The following is a 22,478-nucleotide window of genomic DNA, read 5'->3' on the forward strand; positions in this document are numbered from 1 at the left end:
GGGGGTGGGTGGCCAACACCACGCCCGGCCGCCTTTGTCTCTCCAGTGGCAATGTTTACACATCGCACCAGGTACTCATTTGAGGCTGAGTCGACCTAGGGGAGGCCCAGGACCGGTTCAGATAATCGTCACTGGGTGTTGGCCGTGAGCGGGAATCAAACCCGGGTCGCCAGGTTCGTAACGCAGCGCGCTAACCGCTACACCACCGCTCCCCACTACTTACTAACACACACTAACACACAAAAGATCCCCCATATAGCCTTAACAGACTGTAGGGGCAAGTGCTGTTAGCGAGCACCTATGAAGGCCGGAACGGTACACGAGGGGGTGGGTGGCCAGCACCACGCCCGACCGCCTTTGTCTCCACACACTGACACACACACACTAACACGAACACACACACACGCGAGTTCAAAAGCACGCACACTCACTCTGACACACGCAGCAGCAAACAGCAGCAGCCTCCTTCCCCCACCCCCCCTCCTCCACCCCCCTCCCCCGATGAACTCGGTGGAATCTCTTCGGCACGCGCTGAGATGTTTATCGTCGCCAATGGGTGAACGACGGCGAGGGAGGGGGGGGGAACTGGGTGAGATGGGGCACTGGGTCCCCGGGGTCACTGGAGCCACTCTGCCGGCACCCCGAGGCACCTCGAGTGCGGAATGCGTCACCGTTGAAGACGTCTCGCACGCCCTCTCAATGGGGGGTGGCGGTGTTGGTCGTGGGGGGGGGGGGGTTCCGCTGATCTACGATTATCGATAATGAGTGGGGGAGGGGGGGTGGGGGAGTGCGAGGTTATCTGAACCGGTCCTGGGCTCTCCCCCCCCTAGGTCGACTCAGCCTGAAATGACTACTCTGGTGCGGTGCGGTGTGCCGGCCTTTATTGGCGCTACTCGCTACCAACAGCACTTGCCCCAACAGTCTGTTGAGGCTATACGGTTGGGGGTGGGATCTTTGTCTTTGTATAGTTATGTATGGATTTTTCATCCCCCCTACCCACCCCGCCTGTCCCTCGTTCGCGACGTAGCGGCCTCTAGCGGCTGCCGGATCATGTCATTCTATGCAAAGCCACGATCGTTCGAGGAATTATTGCCGAAGCGGTCTGGCAGTTTCGCCCCGCGGTCGACTCAGCCTTAAAACGAGTAAGAGGCGCCTTCCGCGATGCCCCCTTTTCATCGCGCACATCGCGGCCTTTGTGTCTGGGGAGACAAAGGCGGCCGGGCCGTGGTTCCTGGCCCGCACCAAACCGCCACGATCGTGGGTAGCTACACGTGGGAATCGCCTGCTTGGTGGCGATAATGTAACGTACTCTGAACGTGTCGAGGCGCTTTGCATTATTGTTACTCTGTCTGCCTCTTGTGTGTGTGTGTGTCTGTATGTGTGTGTGTCTGTATGTGTGTGTGTGACTGTATGTGTGTGTCTGTCTGTGTGTGTGTGTCTGTATGTGTGTGTGTGTCTGTATGTGTGTGTGTGTCTGTGTGTGTGTCTGTATGTGTGTGTGTCTGTATGTGTGTGTGTGTCTGTATGTGTGTGTCTGTATGTGTGTGTGTATGTATGTGTGTGTCTGTATGTGTGTGTGTGTCTGTATGTGTGTGTGTCTGTATGTGTGTGTGTGTCTGTGTGTGTGTCTGTATGTGTGTGTCTGTATGTGTGTGTGTGTCTGTATGTGTGTGTCTGTATGTGTGTGTCTGTATGTGTGTGTGTATCTGTGTGTGTGTATCTGTGTGTGTGTGTATAATAGAGAGCGGTAGTGTAGCGTTTAGCGCGCTGCGCTATGAACCTGGCGACCCGGGTCTCGATTCCCGCTCACGGCTAACACCAGTGACGATTATCTGAACCGGTCCCGGGCCTCCCCTAGGTCGACTCAGCCTCAAATGAGTACCTGGTGCGGTGTGTAAACATCGCCGCTAGGGAGACAAAGGCGGTCGGGCGTGGTGCTGGCCACCCACCCCCTCGTTCGTGTACCGTTCCGGCCTTCATAGGTGCTCGCTAACAGCACTTGTCCCTACAGTCTGTTAAGGCTATACGGGGGATCTTTGTCTTTATCTGTGTGTGCCCCGGATTGAGACTGGTTGCCGGATGAGACTGGTTGATGTTGGTGGTTGATAGACGTGCTGATGATGGTGGTGGTGATAGTGGCGGCGGTGATGATGGTGATGATGGCACCTGGGTCTGTCCCATGAGCTTTCGACCACTTCACGTGGCCTCAAAGTGCACCTAGCCTGGTACAAGCGTCGTGGTGACGTCACCGCTACTCAGGGGCGGTGACGTTGCTGTTGTGTGGTTGTACTCGTGGTGGTGGTGATGAAAGTGGTTGTGATGTTGGTAGTAATTAAAGTGGTGGTGATGATGATGGAGGAGGTGGTTTTGGTGGTGTTGGTGGTGGTGTTGATGATGATGATGGAGGTGGTTTTGGTGGTAGTGGTGATGTGATGACGATGATGATGGAGGTGGTGCTGGTGGTTATGATTATGATGGCTGTGATACTTGTAGTTGTGCCGATGATGGTGGTGTTCGCTTTGGTTGTACTAACAGTGACGATGGTAGTGATGATGATGGTCGTGGTGATGATGGTAATGATGATGGTTGGTGGTGGTGATAACAATGACACGAGTAATAATGATGGTAGCGATGATGATGATGATGGTGGTTGTACTGATAGTGATGATGGTTGTTACTGATAGTGATAATGATCGTAGAGGATGTAGCCACCGGAATTACAGCGCCGTTGCATCAACAAGTCAGATATAGCATGAGGTGATGGGGCGGTCCCTCATGCTTAAAGCATTCTGACCCACCCACCCACCGACTCACCTCCACCATCTATAAAACATCAAACGCACAGCTCACACGCGAGACGGACGTTGGAGCAGAAACGCCGACGGTCGATCAGTCGGCGCTCCCTTCGCAAACAAAAGTGAGTTGCGAGCGTGTCGCTTGCTAACTCGGCAGCCGAATGCGTGGGACGCCAACCGCTGGGCTGAATCATTTATTTCGGCATCGCCCTGGTGCCACGCGGTGGCTTCGACAACTTTTCCACGGCGATTCGGGTCGACGTGTCACTCGGCGTGTCGGACGCCGCTTGTGTAGAGAGACACGCGCGCGCACGCGGGCGACTTGAATCCGACTGCGAGCGATCTCTGGAACCAAAGGTAAGGCACACTTGCGCAGTCGACACCAGACGTCGCAAACGGGTTTTGATTCCTTACCCGTACCCGGCCGCACCAGGGTCGCAAACGGCTACCTGTACCCGGCCGGGTACAGGTAGCCGTATCCTACCCGTACCCAGCCGCACCAGGGTCGCAAACGGCTACCTGTACCCGGCCGGGTACAGGTAGCCGTATCCTACCCGTACCCAGCCGCACCAGGGTCGCAAACGGCTACCTGTACCCGGCCGGGTACAGGTAGCCGTATCCTACCCGTACCCGGCCGCACCAGGGTCGCAAATGGTTACCCGTACCCGGGCGGGTACAGGTAGCCGTATCCTACCCGTACCCTACCCGAAATGAGTGACAAACGGTGACTCACAAGTGACTCACGGCCTACCCGTACCCGTCCCCGGCCGCACCAGGGTCGCAAACGGGTACCTGTACCCGGCCGGGTAGCCGGGTATCGGGTAGGGTACGGGTATCGGGTACCCGGTTGCGACCTCTGGTTGACACGCACGGACATTGGCAGGGCACAGTAGGGGAATCGTGGGGACAAGCGAACGACTGGCATGCCTGGAGCTGTCCCAGCTAAGACGGTTCGTAAATGCATTCAAAATGGGGAAACTCCGAGCGAGCAGAAAGAACGCGCACGCGAGGTGAAGCCCACGGGGGGAAGGGAGGTCTGTGGGTCTGTGTCAGCTTGGGGCTTTCACTGAGAGGGGGGTGGGCACGTGGCTTATTCGAGAACGCGGCCATAGTTAGGGGGGTGGGGGGGGGCTATCGTGCATATAGTTTTAGTTTTGAGTGGAACTTGGGCGGGACGACGATGGTGATGCCGATGTGGACGATGGTCGAGACAAATAACGGAACGAAAGCCCAAGGGAGGGAACGCAGCGTGCGAGCGGAGGAAGACGTCGACCGGATGGAGATGAAATCAACCCGGCGGTATTTTTCGATTTAAAGCGTTCGTGACTGCAGGGATTCATCTTCTTGGTTCTTTCGGTAAAGTCACGTAGAAGGGAAATAATAAAGTAATAAAAATTTAAACATAATACAATAATTCGCACGACGTTTCGCCCACAATGCAAGCAGCCGTCCTCAGGTGGAGAACAGGTCTGTCGGGAAGACGCTGTCTTCCCTTCTACGTGACTTTACCGAAAGAACCAAGAAGATCAACCCGGCGGTGTTCAAGGGCTGGCTGTAATTGGTCGATCGCGTGTTCGTGATAGAAGGAGGGGGGAGGGGTTGAGGTTGTTTAAGGGTAAACTATAAACTTTTTAAATCCTTTATATTAAGTTCACTTGCTTGCTTACGACCGTGCAAATCTTTCGGTCGTTTTATAACCCACTTCCCGTGATCCAATCGAGCTGACATTTTGCACACAGACTCGTTGTGCGTGACAATTTATTTTCGTGAAATTTTTTTTCTCCAAAATTTTTACACTTTTTAGGAAAAAATACATTATATTTAATTACCAATTGCTTAATATAGGTGGCAGCCATCTCAAGCCAGAGGACGAGAGGACTCCAGCCGCCACGCATATAAAGGATTTATAGTGAAAAACTTTGTTTTTACGGGTTAATTTTTTTTTCACCAGGTAAAGCCCCCCACGAAGCTGCTTCTTTTACAGACGCGAGTTTGGCTGTCACGAACGATAGCGGCTCTACGAATTGACTCCTCGTCGGCACGTGGAGATTTTACAGCAAGTCGGCAAATAGTGTTAGACGCGGAACGCCGTGGAGGAGATAAACCGGATGACCCGGATAAAGATCCACGTGACCACGGCGAGAGAGACACGCGAACTCGAAATATGCAGCAGCAGGTGTCAGGAGTCGGGATCGAACCCGCGAACTCTTGTATACCAGGCGAGGTAGTTAACATCTCCTAGCTCCCGTAGTGATGATGAGAGAGAGAGAGAGACACGTAAGTCCCACTTGACACCCCTTGATTCGAAACATGTACGGCGTGTACACGAAACACGGGGAATGGCTTTTAAATGTTGTATAACCTCTTAACCTCCTGTATATGTAGATGCCACTGGTTCTTCACGTTCTGCAGACGTAGATGCCACTGGTTCATCACGTTCTGTATATGTAGATACCACTGGTTCTTCATGTTCTGTATATGTAGATGTCACTGGTTCTTCATGTTCTGTATATGTAGATGCCACTGGTTCTTCATGTTCTGTATATGTCGATGCCACTGGTTCTTCATGTTCTGTATATGTAGATGTCACTGGTTCTTCATGTTCTGTATATGTAGATGTCACTGGTTCTTCATGTTCTGTATATGTAGATGCCACTGGTTCTTTATGTTCTGTATATGTAGATGCCACTGGTTCTTCATGTTCTGTATATGTAGATGTCACTGGTTCTTCACGTTCTGTATATGTAGATGCCACTGGTTCATCACGTTCTGTATATGTAGATGCCACTAGTTATTCATGTTCTGTAGATGCCACTGGTTCTTCATGTTCTGTATATGTAGATGCCACTGGTTCTTCATGTTCTGTATATGTAGATGCCACTGGTTCTTCATGTTCTGTATATGTAGATGCCACTGGTTCTTCATGTTCTGTATATGTAGATGCCACTGGTTCTTCATGTTCTGTATATGTAGATGTCACTGGTTTTTCATGTTCTGTATATGTAGATGCCACTGGTTCTTCACGTTCTGTATATTTAGATGCCACTGGTTCTTCATGTTCTGTATATGTAGATACCACTGGTTCTTCATGTTCTGTATATGTAGATGCCACTGGTTCTTCATGTTCTGTATATGTAGATGTCACTGGTTTTTCATGTTCTGTATATGTAGATGCCACTGGTTCTTCATGTTCTGTATATGTAGATGCCACTGGTTCTTCATGTTCTGTATATGTAGATGTCACTGGTTTTTCATGTTCTGTATATGTAGATGTCACTGGTTCTTCACGTTCTGTATATGTAGATGCCACTGGTTCTTCATGTTCTGTATATGTAGATGCCACTGGTTCTTCATGTTCTGTATATGTAGATGCCACTGGTTCTTCATGTTCTGTATATGTAGATGTCACTGGTTTTTCATGTTCTGTATATGTAGATGCCACTGGTTCTTCATGTTCTGTATATGTAGATGCCACTGGTTCTTCATGTTCTGTATATGTAGATGTCACTGGTTTTTCATGTTCTGTATATGTAGATACCACTGGTTCTTCATGTTCTGTATATGTAGATGCCACTGGTTCTTCATGTTCTGTATATGTAGATGTCACTGGTTTTTCATGTTCTGTATATGTAGATGCCACTGGTTCTTCATGTTCTGTATATGTAGATGCCACTGGTTCTTCATGTTCTGTATATGTAGATGTCACTGGTTTTCATGTTCTGTATATGTAGATGCCACTGGTTCTTCATGTTCTGTATATGTAGATGCCACTGGTTCTTCATGTTCTGTATATGTAGATGTCACTGGTTTTTCATGTTCTGTATATGTAGATGTCACTGGTTCTTCACGTTCTGTATATGTAGATGCCACTGGTTCTTCATGTTCTGTATATGTAGATGTCACTGGTTCTTCATGTTCTGTATATGTAGATGTCACTGGTTCTTCATGTTCTGTATATGTAGATGCCACTGGTTCTTCATGTTCTGTATATGTAGATGCCACTGGTTCTTCATGTTCTGTATATGTAGATGCCACTGGTTATTCACGTTCTGCAGACGTAGATGCCACTGGTTCATCACGTTCAGCAGATGTAGATGCCACTGGTTCATCACGTTCAGCAGATGTATATGCCACTGGTTCATCACGTTCAGCAGATGTAGATGCCACTGGTTCATCACGTTCAGCAGATGTAGATGCCACTGGTGCATCACGTTCAGCAGACGTAGATGCCACTGGTTCATCACGTTCTGCAGACGTAGATGCCACTGGTTCATCACGTTCTGCAGACGTAGATGCCACTGGTTCATCACGTTCAGCAGATGTAGATGCCACTGGTTCTTCACGTTCTGCAGACGTAGATGCCACTGGTTCATCACGTTCAGCAGATGTAGATGCCACTGGTTCTTCACGTTCAGCAGATGTAGATGCCACCACCGCCATCTATAACTTGCGACTCTCGGTCCGAACAGGCAACTGGACATACGGACGGGTTTGTCCGTACCTCTGAAAGTTCGTAAGTCGATTGTTCGTCAGTAGAGGAGTGCCTATACAGCTCGCTAACAGCACTTGCCCCGACAGTCTGTTAAGGCTATACAGGGGATCTTTGTCTTTGCCTATACAGCAGCTGGGTCCCTAAGGGATTCGTCACGACTCACAAACGAGTAATATTAAACGGGTGTTAAACGAAACGCAGGTTGCAAAGTGTCATTTGGAACGTTAGGTACAGGCGCACGGCCGCGCCTATAGTTTAGTGGCATGAACGCACGCGAATCGAGCATCAGCATCTTGATTTAGACTGCATGGAGGAATCTGATGAGCTACGAAGCTGTTGATATCACAGATGGGCGGGTCTGCAATGGAAACTTTCGGTGGTAGCACGAGGCGTCGGGGATATGTTGGAGCTTACCAGGAACTTGACTTGTGTTTTGGTTGAATAATGGAAGTAGAGTGGGGGGCGGGGGGATGAGACCAAGCTGAAACGTGGAGCAGCAACTCGGAAAGACTTTTCTATTTTTACCAAACAAACTTTTGAGCATTTAAAGCTTTCGTGACTGCAGGGATTCATCTTCTTGGTTATTTCGGTAAAGTCACGTAGAAGGGAAATAATAAAATAATAAAACTAAAACATAATAAAATAATTCTCACGACGTTTCGGCCACAACGCAAGCAGCCGTCCTCAGGTGAAGAACAGGTCTGTCGGAAAGACAGCGTCTGAATGAGACGCTGTCTGAATGAGACGCTGTCTTTCCGACAGACCTGTTCTTCACCTGAGGACGGCTGCTTGCGTTGTGGCCGAAACGTCGTGAGAATTATTTAAAAATGTTTTAGTTTTATTATTTTATTATTTCCCTTCTACGTGAATTTACCGAAATAACCAAGAAGATGAATCCCTGCAGTCACGAAAGAAGCTTCAAATCGAAATTCAACTGGGCTTTGTCGGGCGGTGGCGGGTTTAACGACACACTTATATTTACTATATTTACGCAATCTCCCCCCCCCCCCACCCCAATAACCTCTAAGGTTAAGGAGGCACTGCTGGGGTTTTTACGGGTGGGAGTTTAGAAATAAACTAAGTTGCCCTCTAGGTGATTGGCAGGATTTGTTATTTTAAGATTTTTTTTTTTGTGATGAGTCGTCTTCCTGGCACCATCACGCGAGCTGTCGGTCTGCTACGAACCCGGTGACCCGAGTTCGATTCCCGCTCACGGTAAAGGGCCGTCCATAAATGACGTCACGCACCGAGAGGAAGAGGGGGGGGGTCAGATATTTGTGACGATGTGTGACAGGGGCGGGGGGCGGTGTTTGAGAAATGTGACGTCACATCAAAATGCTGCAACTTTAAATAAATGTAGACAACACGTTCTACTTAATTAAATAGACTTTGTAATAAATGTTTTCCCCTAGAACAGCAGAGTGCAGCGCCACATTAAATACGCACTACGATGACAATCGTTTAAAGCGATTTGAAGCATGTTTTATTTTTTTGGGGGGGCAGAGCTTTGTGACGTCATATTTGAGGGGGGGGGGTCTGACTTTTTGTGACGCCGTTTGACGATGGGGGAGGGGGGGGGAGTCAAAAATTATCCTAAATCGCGTGACGTCATTTATGGACGGCCCCAAACCAACACCGGTGACGATTCTCTGAACCGGTCCTGGGCCTCCTCCCCTAGGTCGACTCGGCCTCAAATGAGTACCTGGTTGCGATGTGTAGTAAACATCGGCACCGGGGAGACAAAGGCGGCCGGGCGTGGTGCTGGCCACCAAAACCCCCTCGTGTGCCATGCCGGCCTTCAATAGGTGCTCGCTAACACAGCACTTGCCCCAACAGTCTGCTGAGGCTACGCGGGGGATCTTTGTCTTTTGTTGATGTCGTCCCTTTGATATATTGGCGCAAGGTGTCTGGTCACGTGTGTAGAGGGGTCACGTGTGTAGAGGGGTTACGTGTGTAGAGGGGTCACGTGTGTAGAGGGGTCACGTGTGTAGAGAGGTCACGTGTGTAGAGGGGTTACGTGTGTAGAGGGGTCACGTGTGTAGAGGGGTCACGTGTGTAGAGGGGTCACGTGTGTATAGGGGTCAAGTGACGCGGCTACCTCCGTCTTTACTGTACACCAACGTCATCATCATTATCACCACTACAATCATTGTTACCATCATCATTACCATCATCATCACCACTACAATCATTGTTACCATCATCATTACCATCATCATTATCACCACTACAATCATTGTTACCATCATCATTACCATCATCATCACCACTACAATCATTGTTACACCATCATCATTACCATCATCATCACCACTACAATCATTGTTACACCATCATCATTACCATCATCATCATAATCACTACAATCATTGTTACACCATCATCATCACCACTACAATCATTGTTACACCTTCATCATTACCATCATCATCATCACCACTACAATCATTGTTACACCATCATCATTACCATCATCATCATCACCACTACAATCATTGTTACACCATCATTACCATCATCATCATCACCACTACAATCATTGTTACACCATCATCATTACCATCATCATCATCACCACTACAATCATCGTTACACCATCATCATTATCATCATCATCATCATCACCACTACAATCATTGTTACACCTTCATCATTACCATCATCATCATCACCACTACAATCATTGTTACACCTTCATCGTTACCATCATCATCATCACCACTACAATCATTGTTACACCATCATCGTTACCATCATCATCATCATCACCACTACAATCATTGTTACACCATCATCATTACCATCATCATCATCACCACTACAATTATTGTTACACCATCATCATTACCATCATCATCACCACTACAATCATTGTTACACCATCATCGTTACCATCATCATCATCATCATCACTACAATCATTGTTACACCATCATCGTTACCATCATCATCATTACAGTCATCGTTACCATCATAGTTACCATCATCGTTACCATCATCATCGTTACCATCATCACCATTACAGTCATCGTTATCATCATAGTTACCATCATCGTTACCATCGTCATCATTACCATCATCATCGCCACCATCATCATCATCGTCACCATCCTTGTATCCCGCACTTCCAATTAGCGCTGTTGGCCACGTACAGTGCAAAACAAGTTCTACATGCATAAATAATGGCCCCCGCAGTGGCGAAATGTTAACTACCTCGCCTGGTCTACAGGAGGTCGTGGGTTCGATCCCGACCCTGACACCTGCTGCTGTATATTTGGAGTTTGCGTGTCTCTCATCATCATCACAGTGGATAGGAGATGTTAACTACCTCACCTGGTCTACAGGAGGTCTTGGATTCGATCCCGACCCTGACGCCTGCTGCTGTATATTTGGAATTTGGGTGTCTCTCTCATCATCACGGTGGCTAGGAGATGTTAACTACCTCGCCTGGTCTACAGGAGGTCGTGGGTTCGATCCCGACCCTGACACCTGCTGCTGTATATTTGGAGTTTGCGTGTCTCTCTCTCATCATCATCATCACGGTGGCTAGGAGATGTTAACTACCTCGCCTGGTATACAGGAGGTCGTGGGTTCGATCCCGACCCTGACACCTGCTGCTGTATATTTGGAGTTTGCGTGTCTCTCTCTCATCATCATCACCACGGTGGCTAGGAGATGTTAACTACCTCGCCTGGTATGCAGGAGGTCGTGGGTTCGATCCCGACCCTGACACCTGCTGGTGTATATTTGGAGTTTGCGTGTCTCTCATCATCATCACAGTGGATAGGAGATGTTAACTACCTCACCTGGTCTACAGGAGGTCTTGGATTCGATCCCGACCCTGACGCCTGCTGCTGTATATTTGGAATTTGGGTGTCTCTCTCATCATCACGGTGGCTAGGAGATGTTAACTACCTCGCCTGGTCTACAGGAGGTCGTGGGTTCGATCCCGACCCTGACACCTGCTGCTGTATATTTGGAGTTTGCGTGTCTCTCTCTCATCATCATCACGGTGGCTAGGAGATGTTAACTACCTCGCCTGGTATGCAGGAGGTCGTGGGTTCGATCCCGACCCTGACACCTGCTGCTGTATATTTGGAGTTTGTGTGTCTCTCTCTCTCATCATCACGGTGGCTAGGAGATGTTAACTACCTCGCCTGGTATGCAGGAGGTCGTGGGTTCGATCCCGACCCTGACACCTGCTGGTGTATATTTGGAGTTTGCGTGTCTCTCATCATCATCACAGTGGATAGGAGATGTTAACTACCTCACCTGGTCTACAGGAGGTCTTGGATTCGATCCCGACCCTGACGCCTGCTGCTGTATATTTGGAATTTGGGTGTCTCTCTCATCATCACGGTGGCTAGGAGATGTTAACTACTTCGCCTGGTATGCAGGAGGTCGTGGGTTCGATCCCGACCCTGACACCTGCTGCTGCATATTTGGAGTTTGCGTGTCTCTCTCTCTCATCATCATCACGGTGGCTAGGAGATGTTAACTACATCGCCTGGTATACAGGGGGTCGTGGGTTCGATCCCGACCCTGACACCTGCTGGTGTATATTTGGAGTTTGCGTGTCTCTCATCATCATCACAGTGGATAGGAGATGTTAACTACCTCACCTGGTCTACAGGAGGTCTTGGATTCGATCCCGACCCTGACGCCTGCTGCTGTATATTTGGAATTTGGGTGTCTCTCTCATCATCATGGTGGCTAGGAGATGTTAACTACCTCGCCTGGTATACAGGAGGTCGTGGGTTCGATCCCGACGCTGACGCCTGCTGCTGTATATTTGGAGTTTGCGGTGTCTCTCTCATCATCATCACGGTGGCTAGGAGATGTTAACTACCTCGCCTGGTATGCAGGAGGTCGTGGGTTCGATCCCGACCCTGACTCCTGCTGCTGCATATTTGGAGTTTGCGTGTCTCTCTCTCTCATCATCATCACGGTGGCTAGGAGATGTTAACTACATCGCCTGGTATACAGGGGGTCGTGGGTTCGATCCCGACCCTGACACCTGCTGCTGTATATTTGGAGTTTGCATTGTCTCTACCTGTACTTGTCGCTTTTTCTCTGGGACCTCCGGTTTTACCCCTCCACATTAAGAATCAACATCGTGCGCTTGGAGTATTTTGCCAAAATATATTTCTACGTGACGATGATGGGCCACTTCTTTGAGCTATCAGTTAGTGGCCAGGTCGCTTCTGAAAGAAGAGCTACATAGCTCAGTGGGCCTTACCTGATAAAAAAAAATATCCTAATTAACATCAGGTTTAAGTCCAGTGTGATTACAGCAAAAACCTACCCTGGAGCCGATATATCGTCAGATCATAACCCAGTAACAGCTACAATAAGACTCAAATTGCGATCAATCCAATGTACAAAGACGAGACGAGCAGACCTGGAGAAACTGAAAAACAGCGCCGATAAAATACAAGTACAGCAACATCTCAACGATAGCATCCGCTCAATAACAACAGAAACAGCAGATGTTCAGGAGTACTGGCGCTCGTTCAAACAATGCATCACAAACAACAGAAGTCATGCTGGGACATCGGCCACTGAAAAAGAAACAACGATGGATGACACATTGTATTCTCGATCTAATGAGCAAACGAAGAATGTACAAAAATAACAACTTGGAGAAGTACAAACAATGCAACAGAAGATCAGAGAAGCAATCCGACAGGCAAAAGAAAAGTGGATGGAAGAACAATGCGCCGAGATTGAAGAACTAATTAAAAAACATGACAATTTGACTCTGCACAAGAAGTATATTCTTAGGTTTTTTCGGTAAAGTCACGTAGGTAAAACATCAAAATTAATTAAAATAAAATAAAACAAAAATCACGACGTTTCGGAGGCAACAAGAAGCTCAAAGAATCTGGTAACATCTACAGACCAGCCCCAACAGCTACCTTGTATGCGGACAACAACCAACCAATCCTAAATAAACAAGAACATATTTACACCTGGACAAACTATATACACAAGCTCTATGGCGCCGCGAGAACACCTGCAGAAAAAGACCAACAGATGTCGAAAGACGCTCTACACATTTTAACATCAGAAGTAGAACATGCAATCAAAACAGCTAAGTCAGGCAAAGCGTGCGGGCCCGTCACAATCCATGTAGAATTGCTCAAACTATTAGACAGTAACAACATACGACAACTGACTAATTGGTACAATCATATATACAATGGCAATAAAATTCCATCCGACTGGCTACAATCCATCTTTGTGGCCATACCAAAGAAAGCAACAAGCCGCAAATGCGAGGACTACAGACTGATAAGCTTGATGAGCCACGTGCTGAAAGTCTTCCTGAAGGTGATCCAACAGCGCATACGTTCCACATGCGAAAATGAATTGAAGAACACACAGTTTGGCTTCTGCAAAGGACTAGGCACAAGAGAAGCAATCTTCTGTCTACAGATACTACTACAGCGATGCTACGAACATCAGAAAGAAGTGTACGTCTGCATCATAGATTACGAGAAAGCCTTTGACTCAGTAGACCACGACCGACTAGCAGCTCTATTAAAACAACTGGGACTAGATAAAAACGACATCAACTTCATCATTGCTCTTTATTGGAAGCAAACAGCCCAACTCCGATATGACAACGAATTGACAGACCCAACACCAATACAAAAAGGTGTACGACAAGGCTGCCCACTTTCACCCAGTTTTTTCAACATCTACTCGGAGCAGATTTTTGATCGAACACTAGCAAATAAAAACATTGGTATTAAAGTCAATGGACAATACATTAACAACATCAGTTATGCCAACGACACTGCACTGTTGGCCGATTCGGAACAAGACCTACAACAATTCTTGGACGAGATTGCCACAGAGAGTCAAATATGGGGCTTACGAATTAATAAAAAGATAACAAAGGTTATGAAGGTCAGCCGAACTACAAGCGAAATAACAATCAAGCTTGGCAGCGAAAAATTGGAACAAGTACACCGATTTAAATACCTTGGTGTAATCATTGACTATCAGTTGAACCATGAAGTCGAAATCAAGAGCAGAATTGAACAAGCAAGGCAAGCATTTATTAAATGGAAAACACTCCTTGCAGATCACAACTTGAGTACATCACTGAAACTGTGCACACTGAAATGCTACATCTGGTCAATTTTGCTGTACGGAGTAGAGACGTGGACACTGACAACAACAGCAACAAAAAGGCTCGAAGCTTTTGAGATGTGGCTGTATCGAAGGATGCTGAAAATCCCATGGACAGCCAAAACCACCAATACACAAGCTCTGCAAGATATGGGCACTGACAGGCAACTGCTGAAGACCATAATTAGCAGGAAGTGTTACTACCTAGGCCACATTGCCCGAAACGACCACAAGTACCAGCTATTAAAGCAAATCTTGGAAGGAAAAATCGAAGGGAAAAAACGACCAGGACGGCTAAAAACGACATGGCTCAGTAACATCAAAACATGGCTACAATAAACAACAGCAGCACAAACTCTACACGCCGTGCTAGACCGGGACCAATATCATCGTGAAGTCGCACACGCCGTTAGGCAGCACTAAAGAAGAAGAAATTTAAAAAAGATGGACCCGATTTTAAATCGCTATATCTCTGTAACCACGAACCGCCCATGAATGAAACTCTTACCACTTGAAAGGGTGGGGCGTAGAGAGGGCGGGGCATAGAGAGAGGGCGGGGCACAGAGTTTCAAATGATGACCGCGAGATGCCTCTCCCAGCGCACAAACAGCCCCTAGCCTCAGTCACAACACAAGGGGCGTTTTGTGTTCTGCAGTTCGGCAAGACTGAATCCGTAATCGCGGTGCAGCGTGCGTTTCAACGGCGTTTTGGCATTGAGCCGCCAACGTCAAAGAGCATTCGTCGTTGGTGCCGACAATTTGAGGAAACGGGCTGTTGATGTAAGGGGAAGAGCACGGAGCGACCACACACCTCAGAGGAAAACGTGAGAAGAGAGGCGTTTGGGATGAATTCAACTATCGTCTCGATGTTGTCCGTACAGCAGGTGGAGGGTACATTTATAAAATGGTTAGTAAAACTTGATAACTCGTTAAACCGTTTGTAACTTTTTGTGTAATTGTAACATGTTGCCATCGTGAAATATACTGCTTTGAAATTGAGTCCATCTTTTTCGAAAACCTTGTATAATTCTAGATTTGAAGCTTTCGTGACTGCGAGGATTCATACTCTTAGTTTTTTGGGTAAAGTCACGTAGGTAAAAAATTAAATTAAAATTAATAAAAATAAAAGAATAAAAATCACGACGTTTCGGAGGCAACACAAGCTTCCGTCTTCAGGTGAAACCGTCACAGCAAAATATCTGTATCAAGTATAATAGAAAATAGTTTGAATAGTTGGCAATATAGATGTGTGTGTGTACGCTACTCGGCAGGCAGCTATCGCCTCGTGCAGTGCATTGTGGGTTGGGTGTGACCGCGTGGTCCGTGATGCCACGCAATTTCACTGCGTGCTCCCCTTTATTCTTTGAAAAAAATCTACTACTACGCCGACTACCACCGCACAGAGCGAGGGGAAACTTCTTACGATGATCACCTTGTTCTTACGATGGATAACCTCTTACGATGGATAACTTCTTACGATAGATAACCTCTTACGATGAACCTTGCTCGTTCCCAGCCGCGCGTGAATGCACTCTTCATCCGTCGCAACTCTGACGCTTTGGGGCCGGCGGTGAACAACCGATGGCATCAACCCGGTGGGCAGGCACATACCGACGTTGGGCCGACGTTGGGTCAACGTTGGGCCAACGTCGGGATGTGGTTGAAAACGTTAGGCCTGACTTGGGCCCGGCGACGTTCCATGTTTACTAGGCGGCCTCCTTCCTTGCATTTATTTCTTCCGTGTGATGTGCATCTACATCAGGGGTCGGGAACCTTTTTGACTGGGAGAGCCATAAAAGCCAAATATCTCTAAATATATTTCATTGAGAGCCATATAGTATTTTTAACGTATAATAAATTAAATATGTCTTACTTTTAATGCAACTTCTGGTGCTGCATGGTTTTGCTGATTGCCTTGTAGTCTGGTTCGTACGTGGTGAGGTTGAGCTTCATGCAGGCGTGACCCGTGAAATTTATCTTCAAAACTTATTTCTGTTTACTTTAAAATGACACAGCATTATTAAACAATATCACAAGTATTTTAAAATCAGTTCCAAACCGATTTTTTTATTTATTTTTGTTATTATTATTTTCAACTCAAAATTGTCTGGGAGCCATATGCCGTCACTGGAAGAGCCATATATGGCTCGCGAGCCATAGGTTCCCGACCGCTGATCTACATCAACCAACGGCTACAATTTAACATTCAGGTGTTCAGGCCAGATAACCGCATCAGGAGCAAGCGGAGTGTACCGCTGTGATGTTTTCCTTCGTGCTTGTGGATCGGGCCATTGCGTCATTCCACGTTGTACTACGTGTCTGCCCTGGGTGACTCACAGTCGCACACGCTACTGGAGATTTTTCAAATTTTCCACCAGCGCAACAGGGATCAAGCATGTGCTGCCGCTGAAGCTTTGTCAAGCGGATGCGGTTTAGGGTGGGAAGTTCAAACCCAGATGTTCTTGCTGCGTGTGGCTCTTTCACAACAAGCTGGTGTTTGTTCACGAGATCCGTTGAATTCCATTCCCCGGCGTCGTTGTCGGTTAAGCGCACAGGTCCAAAACGGACATGCCGTGCGTGACCTTGCAAGCGACGACGAGTGGACGTCATCGTGTTGAATGGGGAGAGGCGACTGCTCCACCCCCACTCCCCTCCCCCGTGACTGCAGGGATTCATCTTCTTGGTTCTTTCAGTAAAGTCACCACGTAGAAGGGAAATAATAAAGTAATAAAATAATAAAAATACAACATAATAAAATTATTTTATTTTATTATGTTTTATTTTTATTAAAAATACAACATAATAAAATTATTTTATTTTATTATATTTTATTTTTATTATTTTATTACTTTATTATTTCCCTTCTACGTGACTTTAATATAATAAAATTATTTTATTTTATTATGTTATATTTTTATTCTTTTATTATTTCCCTTCTACGTCACTTTAATATAATAAAATTATTTTACTATGTTTTATTTTTACTATTTTATTATTTCCCTTCTACGTCACTTTACCGAAAGAACCAAGAAGATGATTCTCAGGAGATTCCCTTTGCTGTGTGTGTGTCACCTCGGCGTGGCATTTTTCTTTCCTCGCCGCAGTGCGCCCGCCACGACCGCGTCCCCCGTCGCTCATGGTCCGTGCCGCGGGGACGAACGCCGCCGCCGCCACCACCAACCCCGCCCCAACGTTTGTTCTTTCTCTCTATATTTGAAGCTTTCGTGACTGCAAGGATTCATATTCTTAGGTTTTTTCGGTAAAGTCACGTAGGTAAAAAATTTAAAATTAATAAAAGTAAAATAAAAATAAAATCACGACGTTTCGGAGGCAACACATGCTTCCGTCTTCAGGTGGAACCGTCACAGCACGATTGCTGTATCAAGCGTTGTGATAGCTGTATCACTTGATACAGCTATCGTGCTGTGACGGTTCCCCCTGAAGACGGAAGCTTGTCTTGCCTCCGAAACGTCGTGATTTTTATTTTATTTTTATTTTACTTTCATTAATTTAATTTTTTTCACAGCACGATAGCTGTATCACTTGATACAGCTATCGGGCTGTGACGGTTCCACCTGAAGACGGAAGCTTGTGTTGCCTCCGAAACGTCGTGATTTTTATTTTATTTTTATTTTACTTTCATTAATTTAATTTTTTTCACAGCACGATAGCTGTATCACTTGATACAGCAATCGGGCTGTGACGGTTCCCCCTGAAGACGGAAGCTTGTGTTGCCTCCGAAACGTCGTGATTTTTATTTTATTTTTATTTTACTTTCATTAATTTAATTTTTTTCACAGCACGATAGCTGTATCACTTGATACAGCTATCGGGCTGTGACGGTTCCACCTGAAGACGGAAGCTTGTGTTGCCTCCGAAACGTCGTGATTTTTATTTTATTTTTATTTTACTTTCATTAATTTAATTTTTTTCACAGCACGATAGCTGTATCACTTGATACAGCAATCGGGCTGTGACGGTTCCCCCTGAAGACGGAAGCTTGTGTTGCCTCCGAAACGTCGTGATTTTTATTTTATTTTTATTTTACTTTCATTAATTTAATTTTTTTCACAGCACGATAGCTGTATCACTTGATACAGCTATCGGGCTGTGACGGTTCCACCTGAAGACGGAAGCTTGTGTTGCCTCCGAAACGTCGTGATTTTTACTTTATTTTAATTCTACTTTCATTAATTTTGATTTTTTTACCTACGTGACTTTCTTCTTTTTCTCTCTCTCCAGGAATCCACCTACCCCAGGATCGTCCTCCACCCGCAGCCGCCGAGATGGCCGGGAAGGGGAAGCAGAGCGACGGATTTGATCTGACGCCAACCTTCATTCCCGAACGAGGTAAACGCTCCCACCGGGCTCTTCGTTTTTTGGCGGTGCCCACGCGAAATCCCAAACGCTCATCCGTCGCTCCAGTCGGCCAAACGTCCCCAATGCAGTACTGCCAGCAGCAGCAGTAGCAGCGGCAGCAGCGGCAGTAGCAGCAGCAGTAGCAGCAGCAGTAGCAGCGGCAGTAGCAGCAGCAGCAGCAACAGCGGCAGCAGCAGCGGCAGCAGCAGCAGCAGCAGCCTCCTGGGAAGTAGGCCTTGGTACTCGGTGAGGCATGATCGTAAATAAATCGCACCATCACGAAGTCAAGCCGGGGTTGAGCCTGGACAGTGCTCGGATGGGGTGACCACCGTGCATGCCAGATGCTATAGGCTCCTGCTGCTGCTGCTGGGATGCTTTGGCGGGCAGCAGAGGACAGGATAGCACCCCCCCCTCTCCCCGCCCCCATTGGTGTTGTGCTGTACTCTCTGCGCCGCCCGTCTTCGCCAAACCCGCACTGACCAGCATGGTGAAGTACGGTCAAATAACGCGCGAGGCTCTAGCAGAGGTGTGGACTCGAGTCATGTGACTTGGACTCGAGTCAGACTCGAGTCATGAATTTGATGACTTCAGACTCGACTTGGACTTGCATAACAATGACTTTGTCCCACCTCTGAGGTGTGGACTCGAGTCATGTGACTTGGACTCGAGTCAGACTCGAGTCATGAATTTGATGACTTCAGACTCGACTTGGACTTGCATAACAATGACTTTGTCCCACCTCTGGGCTCTAGTCCAGCGGCGGATTGACGGCGGCGTCTCCGTGAGATGCCCGGGGACCTGGTGTCATCGCTTAACCCGAAGCCGCGGTCAGGTGGCGTAAGGCTACGCTCTCTTTCTGCGTGCGGCGTTTATTTAACCTGCGTGTGTACGTGTGCGTGTGTGCGGGGAGCGGTGGTGTAGCGGTTAGCGCAGCGCTGCGCTACGAACCTGGCGACCCGGGTTCGATTCCCGCTCACGGCCAACACCGCCAGTGACGATTGTCTGAACCGGTCCTGGGCCTCCCCTAGGTCGACTCGGACTCAAATGAGTACCTAGTGCGGTGTGTAAACATCGCTGCTGGGGAGACAAAGGCGGTCGGGCGTGGTTGCTGGCCACCCACCCCCTCGTGTGCCGTGCCGGCCTTTATAGGTGCTCGTTAACAGCACTTGCCCGTACAGTCTGTTAAGGTTATACGGGAGATCTTTATCTTTGTACACGTTGAACGTCTTTCGCACCGTCCGTAGACAGCCGAGCTAATCGGAGGTTGCGGGGGAAAGACAAGAAACTAAACACACACAAAGCATTTTTGCCTCCAATGGCCTTTCTAATAACCTTTGTGTGTGCGTGTGTACCGTGCATACACGACTGTGTTTGTGTGTGTGTGTCGTATGTGTACATGTACACATGTTGGGAGCGGTGGCGCAGTGGTTAGCGCATTTAGCTGCGGAGCCGGCGACCCGACTTTGATTCCTGCTCGTGGCTACCAACACCTGTGACGATTGTCTGAACGTGTCCTGGGCCTCCCCTAGGTCGACTCAGCCTGAAATGAGTACCTGGTGTGGAGTGTAAACATCGGCCACCCACCCCCTCGTGTGCCGTGCCGGCCTTCGTAGTGCCTCTGAAGCCAACGACCCGAGTTAGATTCCCACTCTCCCCTAGGTCGACTCAGCTTCGGATGAGCACCTACCTGGTGGGGTTGCCAAACCGCAGTAAACGTGGAGCGTTGGGGCGACGTTGGGTCAACGTTAAACCAACGTCGGACCAACGGTGGGTCAACATTGGCATGTTAACCGCGCGTTGTGTGTGTGCGTGTACGTTGAACTTCTTTCGCACCGTACTTCGCCAACTGTGCCAATCGGCCTCAATAGGCGCTCACTGACAGCGCTGGGGTGGGGGGCGCGGTGCCTCCCTTTTTTTTGCGTGTCGTCCGTTGCGTGCAGGTAGCGTCAAGAATGGCTTCCACAACGCCGGCTTCGAGCGAGACGCGCCAGAGGAGGTCACAAAGGAGGAGGTCACAAAGAAGGCGAACAAGTGAGTCCACGGTTCTTTCATTGGGGGGTGGAGGGGGGGGGGGTGAGGCTGGGCTTCTGTGACGTCAGAACGGTTCGGCGGCGACAATGAGGGGCAGCCTATCGCTGTGACCCAGAGGTCGCAAACGGGTTTTGATTCCTTACCCGTACCCGGCCGCACCAGGGTCGCAAATGGGTACGGCTACCCGTTCCCTACCCGAAATGAGGGACAAACGGCTACTCACCAGTGACTCGCGGCCAACCCGTACCCGTACCCGGCCGCACCAGGGTCGCAAACGGCTACCCGATACCCGTACCCTACCCGATACCCGGCTACCCGTACCCGGTCGGGTACGGGTAAGGAATCAAAACCCGTTTGCGACCTCCATCGGGGGAGGACATTGAGCGGTGGAAGACGAAGAATCGGAATGCCGATTTTTTTTATGCTCGAGATTTTTCTGTGCGCTATGCAGCCTTTTTTTTTTGACGAGTGTCCAGTCAGGATGGCGGGGCAGAGTGTTACAATACAACAACAATACAACAACAACAATACAATACAATAATAACAACAATACAATACAACAACAATACAACAACTACAATACAATACAGCACAATACAATAATAACAACAATACAATACAACAACTACAATACAACACAATAATAACAACAATACAATACAACAACTACAATACAACACAATACAATAATAACAACAATACAATACAATACAACAACAATACAACAATACAATAATAACAACAATACAATACAACAACAATACAACAATACAACACAATACAATAATAACAACAATACAACACAACAACAACAATACAACAACGATGGGGAGGGCAAAGTACAGGGAAGGGTAAGCAAAGCGCAAAAAATAAACTTAAACCGCAACTTTAACACGTAGCAGGCTTTCGCGACCAGTATTATTTAAATAAAGGTTTTTGGGTTAGATCGCGTTATTTATAAATGTGTCGCAACCCTCCACCATCCGAGACGGCCAATCAGTAAAAAAAAGTGTCACGTTCACAAAAGACAAAATAGTTCACTACTTTAGCCCACCGGTGTGTTGAAGAGTGGATCCACAACATTGAAAAATGTTTGAGTAGTACGACGTTTCGCTGGAGATTACACCCAGCATCGTCGGGCGATTTGCCAGAGTAGTGAACTGATCGCGGTCTTAAATAGTGCAGGATTACGTCATCATTGTTGAACCCCATCAGGATTCGAGATCGGAGGCGGAGGTGTGGGTGGGGGTGAATGCAATTATGTAATAGATCTGTAATCAGCCACTTGGCATGTGACTCGCCTGTAAGGAATTGCAATGTGTGTGTGGTCTGTTACTTGATAAGACGCCTCCAGCCTGCGCTGAATCTAAAGCTGTCACAGCGATTTAAATTGCATCTCTCCCCCCCCCCCCCCTTATCTCTCTTCCCCCCCATCTCTCTCCCCCCCCATCTCTCTCCCCCCCCCATCTCCACCCCCCATCTTCCCACCCCATCTCTCTACCCCCCCTCCTCATATCTGTCCCCTCCCATCTCTCTCTCCACCCCCCCATCTCTCTCTCCACCCCCCCCCCCCCATCTCTCTTCCCCCCCCCATCTCTCTATCCCCCCCATCTCTCTCCCCCCTCATCTCCCCCCCCATCTCTCTCTCTCCCCCCTCCATCT

The 22,478-nt window shown here is 47.9% G+C and overlaps 1 protein-coding gene across 2 annotated transcripts in view; it reads left to right on the forward strand.

The window, feature by feature from the left end:
• The first annotated feature begins 2,820 nt into the window (after positions 1-2,820).
• LOC133358322 (ATP-dependent translocase ABCB1-like) overlaps positions 2,821-22,478 on the forward strand; it is a 58,014-nt gene continuing 38,356 nt past the window's right edge. The window contains exons 1-3 of one of the 2 annotated variants that reach the window (XM_061576582.1): positions 2,821-2,917; positions 18,669-18,776; positions 20,726-20,816. In XM_061576582.1, the coding sequence (XP_061432566.1) occupies positions 18,713-18,776; positions 20,726-20,816 (155 nt within the window). In that variant the 5' untranslated portion in view covers positions 2,821-2,917; positions 18,669-18,712. Of the gene's footprint in view, positions 3,153-18,668; positions 18,777-20,725; positions 20,817-22,478 lie in introns of both variants that reach the window. The other variant, XM_061576581.1, reaches the window with a different exon arrangement.

Source organism: Lethenteron reissneri, chromosome 61, assembly GCF_015708825.2.
Source record: "Lethenteron reissneri isolate LAM-NWPU_2019-01 chromosome 61, ASM1570882v1, whole genome shotgun sequence".
Classification (NCBI taxonomy): Eukaryota; Metazoa; Chordata; class Hyperoartia; order Petromyzontiformes; family Petromyzontidae; genus Lethenteron; species Lethenteron reissneri.